General features: G+C 38.3%; 1 protein-coding gene across 2 annotated transcripts; it reads right to left on the bottom strand.

The window, feature by feature from the left end:
- Positions 1 to 203: 203 nt before the first annotated feature.
- On the bottom strand, positions 204 to 12,556 carry mrpl46 (mitochondrial ribosomal protein L46). Of its 2 annotated transcripts, XR_007892594.1 has the most exons (5): positions 12,273 to 12,556; positions 9,823 to 10,024; positions 9,478 to 9,648; positions 5,671 to 5,936; positions 646 to 779 (listed from the first exon to the last, which is right to left on the bottom strand). XR_007892594.1 is itself a non-coding variant. In XM_051650600.1 (4 exons), exons 1-4 carry the CDS (start codon positions 12,513 to 12,515, stop codon positions 532 to 534), a joined length of 864 nt encoding a protein of 287 aa, XP_051506560.1. In that variant the 5' UTR covers positions 12,516 to 12,552; the 3' UTR covers positions 204 to 531. The 2 variants fall into 2 exon arrangements, 1 of the variants encoding a protein (XP_051506560.1); XM_051650600.1 differs by lacking the exon at positions 5,671 to 5,936 and having other exon boundaries at positions 204 to 779; positions 12,273 to 12,552.
- Positions 12,557 to 12,733: the final 177 nt, after the last annotated feature.

Genomic DNA, 12,733 nt, shown 5'->3' with positions numbered 1-12,733 from the left:
GTTGGCCAGACATTTTTTAAGTGCTTCTTTTGAATGTTTTAATGTTAGGACAGTGGAGATAAAAAAATAAATAAAAAATAAAAAAAAGAATTAAAAAAAAGAAGAGGAAAATAGAAAAAAAATATGAAAAGTAAAAAAATAATATGATTTTCATCCTGCCCAAAATATTTAAACAATACATGCAAAGATGAGATCACTCAAAGTGAAAAACTGGACCCTTTTTAATTTTGCACACACTTGCTGAGAAAGCGGTTTCTATTCATAGTGACGGCAAGATCAATAAACTCAATCATAACATCCACAGACATAAATACACAAAGACAGTGACAACATCAAATTGTCTGGGCTAAAAATGATCAAAACAGTACTGATACTGTATAACGTGGGTGACAATTGGAGCAACACCCATTTTGTTTGTTGTCATTCTCTGATAAGTTCTAGGGTCCAAAATCTTGGAATCCATGTCCTAAATAACCTACACTCACAGTCCATTCCCTATCATATTTTCCATCATATCCATTTCTTCAAATATTACAGACCCATTATGAAACGGTTGACTTGTTTCAGGTACTCTGGCTTCAGGAAATCCTGGAGTTCATCTTTTTTCACCCAGGCAAATGATTTTTTCTCCATGGGTAAGTGCTTATGGCTGGACAGCACAGCTTTGAAGAAAAACACTTTGGCTCCAACATTGCCCTCCTTTTGAATGTCTTTTGGGTATTTGTATTTGTAAAATCCACAGGGTGCATTGCCAAGGAAAGTAGCCTTCAGATCTGCACCTACAGAGTCAAGGGACAAAGAAAGTTCAAATTAAACAAAGTTAAAGGGATAGTTCACACAAAAATGTAAATTCTCATCATTTACTCACCCTCATAATATCCAAGATGTGTATGACTTTCTTTCTTTTGCAGAATACAAATTAAGATTTTTAGAAGAATATCACAGCTCTGTATGTTCATACAATACAAGTGAATGGTGAGCAAAACTTTGAAAGCTCCAAAAAACACAAAGGCAGCATAAAGGTAATCCATAAGACTCCAGTGGTTAAATCTATATCTTCTGAAGCTATCCAATTGTTTTTGGATGAGAAGAGACCAAAACATAACTCCTTTTTCACTATAAATCTTGACAGTCGTCTCCTTGGCGATCGTGATTTCAAGCTTGATTACAGGTGCATCTCAATAAATTAGAATGTCGTGGAAAAGTTCATTTATTTCAGTAATTCAACTCAAATTGTGAAACTCGTGTATTAAATAAATTCAATGCACACAGACTGAAGTAGTTTAAGTCTTTGGTTCTTTTAATTGTGATGATTTTGGCTCACATTTAACAAAAACCCACCAATTCACTATCTCAAAAAATTAGAATACATCATAAGACCAATAAAAAAAACATTTTTAGTGAATTGTTGGCCTTCTGGAAAGTATGTTCATTTACTGTATATGTACTCAGTACTTGGTAGGGGCTCCACAGCTACCAAGCTTAATTACCACAGCTGCTGAGAGAGTGACAGTAAATTTGGCATCTCCAATTTTACTCTCCTAATCCATAGCTCTCTATTTTTTTCCTCTTCTGGAAAGTCATTCAAACATAATAGTGGATTTTTTTCTTTTGGTCTTGGAGCAAATGGGTAAGTGAAAATAATATTTGCTGTGATCTCCCTTTCACTCCCATTCAGTGCTGTCGAAATTTACCCTGCAAGTATGAAGGTAAATCGGTAGCAAAACTCGACAGCTTGCATATTTGGATTTGAGAACTTGTACAATAAATATTTGTATTCGTAAGTTGGAATTTACACACAGCACCGATGTGAACATTTTTTAAATAAAAATTTGAAGTGAAATGTTGCAATCTGCACTCACAGACAATTCAAATCTTGTGTTTTGAATTCACAATTGCAGACTAGTAGTCACAAATGTGTAAAATTAAATTCACATAAATACAACTAGAGACACTTGTATTACACATTAACTTTTGTACGAAGTACAACCACAAATCGGCACTTACAACCTCTCAAATCAAAAAAAAAAATAGGAACTACATTTTCCATACATAGTTAACAGGCTTTTTAAAATCGTCACACCAATTTAAGATTGAAATAATAATAGTTCTGTTTGTTTGGCAAAATCTTAAAGTGCACCTATTATGATTTTTAAATGTTAAAAGGTCTCATACAATAGATTTACATGCATCCAAGGTCAAAAAACACTTTAATTTGCTCATAATTTAAATTGCAGCATTACCTTTTTTCCCCAGTGTCAAAAACGACTTTTTCAATGATCCGTCCTAAAGGATTCATTCTAAACGCCTCCTTTCAGAGAGCCTACTCTGCTCTGATTGGTCAGATGTCCCAGTCTGTTGTGATTGGTCTACCGCTTACAGCGCGTGTCAGAAAAGAAACGGCCACTACCATATCCAGAGTTTCAGCTCCGTCTGAAAAATGTCTGTTTTACCTTACCAATTTGAGCCCGAGTCCGATAGTGATACATCGGAAGATCAATCCGAACCACCATCGCAAGCACGACGTTTCTCTGTGGTAAGTTTGTATGTAGTTTGACAATAACGTGAGTTAGCCGGTTAGCAGAGGCTAACAGCTAACAGGCTAACAGCCTGCACTGGCTGTACATGTAAACAGAGCAGAGGTGGGGGTTTTTTGTTACCAAATTACGTAGGTAAGTACAGGAAGTAAGTCTGGAATTACTAATGACTCGTTTCAGGTGTTCAGAATCGGTTCTTTCTTTTGGGTGTCAATAACTCCATATGTTGTGCACTTTGATTTTTGAAACTTTGCAGACTTTTTTTACATTCACAAACAGCTATATAACACACTACATGAAAGGTAATATTTGAAAAACCATAATAGGTACTCTAAGTTTCTGAAGAAATTTCTCATGCTTTCACAGAGTTTATTCTAATTTATTCTCACCCACTGGTCAATTTGGTATTTGTACTTGCTCTCCACAAAAAAAAAGAAACGCTGTTCTGAAAGATCATCTTCTTTCATCTAGCAGTCATGGGTAGTTATAAACATACGACATTGTCATGCACATAACCTTTGAAAAGTAAGTGATGCTGTTATAACAATGTAAATACAATTATTTTACACATTATCACTAGGCCAACAGAGTGATCTAAAGAGTAGAGGTCAATTATTGAGACATTTGAGACTATGATGCTTTAATTTTGCAAATAAAATAATTCCACTTGCACTTTACTGCTCTGACAAGTGTAATCACCAGTTCCCATTCAAATCAAAGTTAACATGGGAAACCAGATGTTACCCTGTGAAACTGTTAAAATTGGTCTTAAACTGTGTCAAATTCATTAGAACAGACATCAATTAAACAAAGTGGGTTAATAATGTTACCAAATTTTTTTTTATAATGTGTAAAAATGTCTTTTCTTTGCTCCTTGGCTATTCATATTGAAGGAATCCACTCAAAAGGCATGTGAAATGATTCTCATGCACGCGCACATCCCCAGTTAACACTATCCATACCGGTGGCCAGACATTATCCAATAAAATGACTTTACTGTCCCCCTCCCCCACCAAACACTGGTCTTGCTCTCTCTCATCAGGATTTTACAAGTGCACAAGTGAGTTTTGCTACAGGCTTTTCACAAAATTAGTTGCAAAAGTCAAAGCGTGAAGACTTAAAGTTGCAGTGCCAGATTTGAGAGGCTGTAAGTGTCGATTTATGGTTGTACTGCGAAAATGAATTAAAGACTTACAAAAGTTAATGTGTAATACAAGTGTCTGTAGTTGTATTTATGTGAATGTCATTTTACACATTTGTGACTACTTGTCTGCAATTATGAATTCAAAACACAAACTCTGAATTATTGCGCAACATTCAACTTCAAATTTTTATTTTACAAGTTTTTACATTGGTACTGTGAGTGGAAATTTCAACTTACGAGTTCAAATATTTATTGTACAAGTTCTCAAATCCAAATATGCAAGCTCACGAGTTTTGCTACTGATTCACCTTCATATGAAAATGTTTACTTCCGCGTTCCAAAACCTGGAGTGTGAAAAAGGTCTATTATGAGCACCGCTGTTGGGATTTCACATGATTAGTTTAATATTCTTGACGCAACATACGCTTGCCAGCCCCAGTCAGCTGTGCTCTTGAACACTGCGAAAGAGACCCCATCACACAAACACACGCGCTTACTCACAGTGACGTCACCGCACAACAACACGTCAAACTCGCTTCATTTCAAGTGGCCCGCCAGCTCATTTCTGAAATGTAGGATGGCAGGGAATCACAAAATTTCACAGAAAAATCAGTTAGTGTTTTCCTCGTGAATATAAATGCGCCTTCCCCTGTCATCTGTATGTTTTGGAGCACATTTTGCTCACTTCAAAAGTGGAATGAAACAGCGCTACACGGATCACGGCTTAATCATAGCAGCACAAGGACAGAGCAGGTGCAGTAATTCGCAGACAGGTCTCAACCGAAAAGACTATTTTAAATGCGCTTGTGAACCAGTGAGATGCACGGCAGGGACCGCGAAACCCGTTAGAATGCAGTACAGAACTGTCTGTTGCAAAACTCATATGACTCGGTGATAAAACTAGTTTAAAACAAACAGCCCACACATTCTAGACAGCACTGACAAAGAAACATAAATTAGAAGGCTTTTCAATTCACAGAACACAATGCTTACAAAACTTTACCCTAGATTTACTGTAGTAACACTATATGTACTGTATTACCTACAGTAGTTGTGGCAGAAAAACTTTAGATTGCTGTTTTTTCATTACAAAAATGCCATAGTTCTTTATATAGAAACCATACTAACCATGGTAGTGAAGAGCCATGCATGGTTTTACATGGTTATCATGAACTATTACAAATATCATTGTTGTCGGATTGCGTGGCACTGAGGGTTTAGGGAGGAGCTAGGAAGGCACAGTATGACAAGGTGGTTTCCAGTGCAAAAAGGCAGTTTATTTACAAACAGTGATGAATGGTAGTGCTATCTACAAAAAGTGCAAAGGAACATAAAGAAATAAATTAAGCAAAAGAAAAAAATATATTACAACTTCAGTGCTCAAGGCACAGCACATACACTTTGTTATACAAAAATTGCTGTGAGCAGCAAAACCTAGCACTAAAACAATGCTCAGTGTCTCACTCACGGCAACACCTTTTGTATCAGAACAGCCTCCCTTGTCTATATGTCTCCCCCTTTAAAACCTACCAAAACACTGGTTACATTTTTACCACCAAACAAAAGTGGGACAAACCATTACCATGAAGTAGCACCACTTCCCCATTATCCTTTGTATAAACTACAACAAACAGTCCCTTTGCTTTAATGGTCAAAAAGAGTCCACAATAACACAATGAAAATCAATGAAACATTTCACAGCGATAAACATACCTTAAACAAACACCTAACAAAGACACAAACATGAGTGACACCGGGGTTATGCAAAATAGTATGGCTGTTTTAACATAATCGTGTTCCGGGTTACGCACGCTTACCAGAACAAACCAGGAAACAGTGAGATAAACAGGCAAGTAACAAACAGTATAACAGTTGTTGTATGATGACAAATGACAACAAATGCCTTGTTAGAACATATACTGACTGTTGCGGTTATTTTACATGAGCGAATGACAACAGATAGATTGTAAACAAAGGAATGAGACTTACATAATGTAGATGGACACATGATCTGTTGTGATGGCGATAATGTCCGTAGCAGAGTTTATAAACCACATGGATATTGACAGATGAATCAAGAACGGGGGGCAGTGGTAGCTCAGCGGTTAAGGCTCTGGGTTACTGATCAGAAGGTTGGGGGTTCAAGCCCCAGCACCGCCAAGATGCCACTGTTGGGCCCTTGAGCAAGGCCCTTGACCCTATCTGCTCCAGGGGCGCCGTATCATGGCTGACCCTGCACTCTGACCCCAGCCTAGCTGGGATATGTGAAAAAGAAGAATTTCACTGTATATGTGCAAATGTATAATGTGTGATAAATAAAGAAAATTATAATTATAAATTATAATTATAAGAACATGTCCATATGAATTTGCACATAAACCATAAGATTAGACAGTGTGTTGGTAAGACTATTACAGACATGTAAACAAACACAGAGGCGCACTGAGCCAGCGCTCCGGTGATCATCACGATGGTGATGACGTCTATCCGCTCCAGGGGCGCCGTATCATGGCTGACCCTGCACTCTGACCCCAGCTTAGCTGGGATATGTGAAAAAAAGAATTTCACTGTATATGTGCAAATGTATAATGTGTGATAAATATAATTATAATTATAATTATAAAATTATTAGATAAGATGCTTGTTTGTTCAACTGGATTTTCCCCTTCCCAGTCCTCCTTCAAGACATCCAACGTCCTCGAACTTGCCGTCCATACAGCAACTTGAAGGGCGAATAGCCTGTTGATGACTGGGGAACCTCTCGATAGGTGTAGAGAAGGTAAGGCAACCAATGTTCCCAGTCTGCCCCTGTTTCAGACACAAACTTGTGTAACATGGCTTTCGGTGCTTGGTTGAATCTTTCAACCATACTGTCAGTCTGAGGATGGTAAGGTGTGGTCTGTATGGGGTGTATGCCTAACATGGAGTAGACTTCTTTGATTTGCTTTGACGTGAAATCGGTTCCCTGGTCTGGGAGTATTTCTAGACGTGAAAAGAGCTGGATAAGGGCATTGACAATCTGTCTGGTTTTTATGTCCCTGAGGGGAAATGCTTCTGGATATCTAGTAGCACAGTCTGCTACTACTAGAATGTAGCGATTCCCTGCCCTACTCCTTTCCAGGGGACCAACAATATCCATGGCAATATGTGAAAATGGAATGTCAATGATGGGGAGACTCACTAGAGGTGCTCTGTCACCTTTTCAATCTGGACTAGTCAATTGACATTCTGGACACGACTTGTACCATGTACAGTCTGGGTCAATAAAATCTGCGAGCAATTCTGGCTAGTGTCTTCTGTTGCCCAAAATACCCTGCCCATTGAACTGAATGGCCTAACTGCAACATCTTCAACCTCATTGGTTCAGGAACCACCAACCTTTCTCCCTAAGCACTTTGTAAGTACAGCCTGTCATCTTTAACCACATAGTGCTCTTTCTGCAACAACACTGTCTCAGGGCTCACACTGCTTGCTCACCAATCTCCTCCTTATTACGACACTTGGGCATCATCCACTTCTCGTACAAGTCCTTCAGCCTTACATGAAGCTCTTTTGGAGTCTCATTCTCCTGGACACTGTATGATCTGAAGCGTTGATGGTAGGTTTCAGCGTTGATTTAAAACTTGTCGAGGATAGCTTGCTTGACGTAATCGTAGTTTAAGGATTTATTAGGCTCCATGGCTATGTAGGCTGCCCTCGCTTTACCTGTAAGGAGGGGCAGAAGATGCAATGCCCAGTCATGTGTTGGCCATCTGCATGCTTGAGCGATGCATTTAAATGTTGTCAAGTAGTGCTCTATGTCCTCATCATCCTTCCACAGTTGCATTCTAGTACTTTGGAAGCTTGGCAGTGAAGATCCTTGCCACTGTGCTATAGACTCATGTGCATCATCCTGGCTAGCATGCTGGGTCTGCTGACTTGGACAGGTGGGTGGTGGGGAAATCTGGGCTGCAGCTGATGGAGAGGTGGTGGGGACTGTCACTCCTCCCTTTGACTGTCAGTCCTGCCTCTCCTGATGAACTTAAGACTGTAGCTGAACAAACTGGTGCTGAAGCACACGCCATCTGTGCTCTTGACGTTGTGCCTCTTTCTCCATGCGCTCCTTCCTTTGCTGCTGTTTTTGCAGGAATGTACGCAGCATGGCACCAACTGGGTCTGTTACCTCCCCAGATGATACCTCGACTTGGTCTGAGCATACCGCTACTGTCCCTGACTGGTCTGGGGCCGGAACATCAGTCTTGGGTTCTTCCATGACCCTTACAACTTCAGTGCTTAAGGCGCAGCACATACGCTTTGTTAAACAAAACACAAAGCAAAATTGCTGTGAGCAGCAAAACCTAGCACTAAAACAATGCTCAGGGTCTCACTCACGGAAACACTTTTTGGCATCTTGGATCCAAACAGCCAACCTTGTCTGTATGTCTTCCCCTTTAAAACCTACCAACACACCAGTTAAATAGGCATTCGTCCCACCACACAAAAGTGGGACAAACCATTACCGCGGGGTAGCATCACTTCCCCGCTATCCCTTGTATAAACTACAACATACAATACCTTTGCTTTAACAGTCAAATAGAGTCCATAATAACACAATGCAAATCAATTAAACATTTCACAATGATAAACATACCTTAAACAAACACCTAACAAAGCAAAATAGTATGGCCGTTGTTAACATAAGCGTGTTCCGGGTTACGTGCGCTTACTAGAACAAACCAGGAAACAGCGGGATAAACAAACAGTATTGCTGTATGATGACAAATGATCAATAAATGCCTTGATAGAACATATACTGACTGTTGCAATTATTTTACATGAGCAAATGACAACCGATAGATTGTAAACAAAGGAATGAGATTTACATAATGTAGATGGACACATGATCTGTTGTGATGGTGATAATGTCCGTAGCAGAGTGTATAAACCACATGGATATAGACAGATGAATCAAGAACATGTACACACAAATTTGCACGTAAACCATAAGATTAGACAGCATGTTAGTCAGACTATTACAGACATGTAAACAAACACGGAGGCGCACTGAGCACTCCGGTGATGATGTCACCACGACGGTTTGTCATCACAATTGTTAAAACTATGGATACTATGGAAGAACTATGGTGCATTTTCATAATTATGGACCAAGCTATCAGTTTTCCATCTGTGTAAAATCTGTACTCTTGTAATGCTCTCTGATTGTCGGAAAATGCAAGTTGTTTTGTTTGCCTTCAGAAATTCCAAGACATGACTAGTTTTATCAGTAGGAGCCTGATCAAAGGAATCTGTAAAGAAGACCCAACTTAGTCACACTGTCAGAATATTTCAATTTAGCTATTTAAAAATTAGGTGTTAATTTTAACCACAGATGTTACTGTTGTTAATATCTTAATTTTCATCTGCATCCCAACCTCAAAATCAATACTGTACTGTCAAATGTGCTTTGAACATGTAATATTATTTGCATAAGTGCTACCAAAGCAGGTGCTGGTGCCACATTTTCAACCGGTCCTTTGAGGGCACAAATAAACCATGATGTGGCCCAGGCTGAAATTGAGTTTGACAGCCCTATTTTAATCTATTCTTCGACCAACATGTTTTAATGCGGGTATGGCGTGGCAGGCTTGTGGACGCGTGCACAACAGCACCGCTGCTGAAAAAAATCCTAGGGGAAACACTGTTGTTAATAACCAAATGATTTGTGAACTGTATTTAGCACTTTTAATCAAGACTGACAACTGCATCCTGCTACTGTGTGAACTTAGCCTAAATAGAAAGTGCATTTAAAAGAATTACCTGGTAGACTTGCAAGGGCACGATCGGCTGTCTGTCGAAGCGTCTCACCAGTCTGCCACTGTATCTGAGGCAAGAGCCAGAGCTTTTGACTGCCAATATCCTTTTTCACCAGCAAGATCAGGCTGTCTGCTAAACAACGCTCTGAAGAACTCACATCTGTCTTGTCAACACCTGTAGAGTGATTTATGGAGAGATAGGTTGTCAATTGAGCAGGTTTCTCAAATGCAGATAAAGAATTAAACTAAACTACTCCTCTTAAAAAAATGTATTATTTCAAACCAATTATTTAACCTGATTATGTGAAATAGCCTCTACGGGGTGAAGTGATCTTTACAGACTGCTCACCATTGGACCTCAGAGCAGGTTGAAACTGCTTCAGTTTCTGTTCCCATGTATCCTCCAGATCTTGTGCCGTAACAATTTCTTTGCCTCCATAATCCTCCTCCTCATCTGAATCATAGTCCTCTTCCTGTTTCCGACTCATACGTGCTGCATCCTCCATGAGTCTCAACTCATGGTCTGAAAGCAGACTTCTCTCTAACTCCATCTGTATAACAATAACCAATCCTATGAGATGTACTTGACAGGTGGCTTGTGGGAAGCAGTTTAAAGAATAGGCAGCATTGTAAATGCATGCTGTCCAGCAGAGACAAATACACAACCTCAAGAATAATGCTAGACATAATACTCCAATTATATATGTGTATCAATTATTTACTTCATTCTCATTTTAGAAAATAAATAATTAAAGCATGTTAGTAGTGATGCCAACAAAATATGAAACAAGATTTTCTCCAAGGTGGTGGATAGTAATGATGTGACTCGTAAATTAAGGAATAAAGTTATTATATCTAAATAATTGATTTACTGATAACTTGATTGTTTGGTGATGTCTGCCTCCTTTCTGTTTGTATATATTTAACCCTTACATGCATGGGAATTTCACCAAACACTCGTACATATTCAGGTCTTTAGAGACCCAGCAGGTATATCTATTACAAATGGATCTACAGGGGGCCTGGGTAGCTCAGCGAGTAAAGGCGCTGACTACCACCCCTGGAGTCGCAAGTCCAGCCAGGTCTCCTAACAACCAAATTGGCTCGGTTGCTAGGGAGAGTAGAGTCACATAGGGTAACCTCCTCGTGGTCTCTACCCCATGTCTCTTGCTCTCAATGGGGCGCGTGGTAAATTGTGCATGGATCGTGGAGAGTAGCATGAGCCTCCCGTGCTGTGAGCCTCTGCGGTGTCATGCACAACAAGCCACGTGATGAGATGCGTGGATTGACTGTCTCAGAAGCGGAGGCAACTGAGACTTGTCCTCCGCCACCCAGAGTGAGGTCAGTAACCGCGCCACCACGAGGACCTACTAAGTAGTGGGAATTGGACATTCCAAACTGGGAGAAAAAATGGGATAAAATTATATAAAATAAAATAAAAAAAATTATCTACACAATGCCCAGGTAGTGTAAAATATTTTCAAGACAATTACAAAATATTAGAATAAAATATATTTTTCATATATTAATGAGATAATGCAACAAATCTAGAACAGGATTCATTACTTTTACACTGAAATTTCACGAGATGCAACTGGCTGTCAAACACATTTTGAGCTACACATAAGTATTTTCTCAGGCACTTACTGAGTTTAAATAGATGCACAACTTACATCATTTCAGTGGTACATCCAAATGACAAAAGTCATTTCATACTGTTCATGTGTTGTACTTGCTATAGTTTACTTCCATGTTGTTTCTTCATCAAATAGCAATGTCAAATGTAAATCAAGTCAATCACTAAAACAACAGCGCCACCTTGAGTAACAAATAGCATGTATAATATGTATGTGTACATACATATGGGATACTGATAATTCACAATTGTTGATAATTCATTTGTTGCACAGAAAATCAATGGAATATAACCTAATGTGTATTTGTATGAATATAGTACTCATTTCTCTTGTAATAAACAAATAAATAGGTATCCTGTGATAGTAAACTAATATAGATATAAAATAATCATAAAAATATAATTTTTGGAAGTACAATAAAATAAATAAATAAATAAATAACACTATTACATACCTAGGGTTTCTAATGACCCTATACACTTTTGGTTCTTTAGCCATTATAAAAAAATATTTTTTTTTCTTTTTCTTTTTTTGCAATTTTGGCATTTTTTTCCCCCCTTTGTGTGCTGCACTATATGGCATTTTTTTATGTTACACTATTTACAAGAGAAAGATTGAGGAATACTAAAGAGGTGTGGGCACAACTCCAAAAAAAAAAAAAAAAATGAAAAAAAAAGATGAGGTATAGGGACTGGAATAAGCTCCCTGGTCAATAAAGATCCGAGGTATGAGCTTAAGGGATAAGCTATCAATTTACTCATATATTATTGTATGCATGTATTAAATAAGAAAGGGGGAAAGTAATAAAAAAAAATTGGTCAAATTGTTTTTAATAATAATAATAATATCTGGGAAACATGGTACTTCTGCAGGCTAAGAATTTGTACATTTTGAACACAAATACTTTTGCCTTTGATGTCCTATTAAAATCTTCTCTCATTTATTTTATGAATACGTGAATATCTGGTAGGCCATTATTTACAATATATGAAAATATTAATTAAGTATATTAAAGAAATGATATCTTCATTTATATTATCATATTTAAAAAATATAATTATATATGTTTAGATTTATATTTAAAATATACTAATAATAAATCATAACATATTATATAAATTATTTCATATGAATTGATTACATAAGACTGGGTCACTCTTACCTGATACATTAGCTCCATGAACTTCTCCTCTAGGGGGTTCCTGTCTTGAGAGATCACTGGCAGCCTCTGAAGACATACAGCTCCATGCAGCGCCCAGGGAGATGCAGCACTCACTGTTCTGAGACTTTGCGCGCAACACTGATTCTTAGAAGACGACAAATTTCGTACCCCTAAGTTTAATGTCCCTGATCCATTTATTATTCTCAGTAATGGCCGACACACCGTCCTAAAGGGCGCCGCCATGTTCCCCACACGTGTGTTTCCACTGTGCAGTGCAGAATTTGCGAATTGGACGCGACTATTTTGAAGACGAGGGGGGGATATGGAAAGCAAATGTTTGGCTATTTATTAAGAGACAATTAATCAAATGCTATAGATAAGGCTATTTTAAATCCAAATGCACAAATTGTTACTCACTGCGAAATCACACATGATTTGTTGACGTCTAAAAAGTGTCGGGT

The sequence above is a fragment of the Myxocyprinus asiaticus genome, chromosome 2 (genome assembly GCF_019703515.2).
Source record: "Myxocyprinus asiaticus isolate MX2 ecotype Aquarium Trade chromosome 2, UBuf_Myxa_2, whole genome shotgun sequence".
NCBI lineage: Eukaryota > Metazoa > Chordata > Actinopteri > Cypriniformes > Catostomidae > Myxocyprinus > Myxocyprinus asiaticus.
Note: the sequence above shows the minus strand (reverse complement) of the source record. Positions and strands in the feature narration are given on the sequence as shown.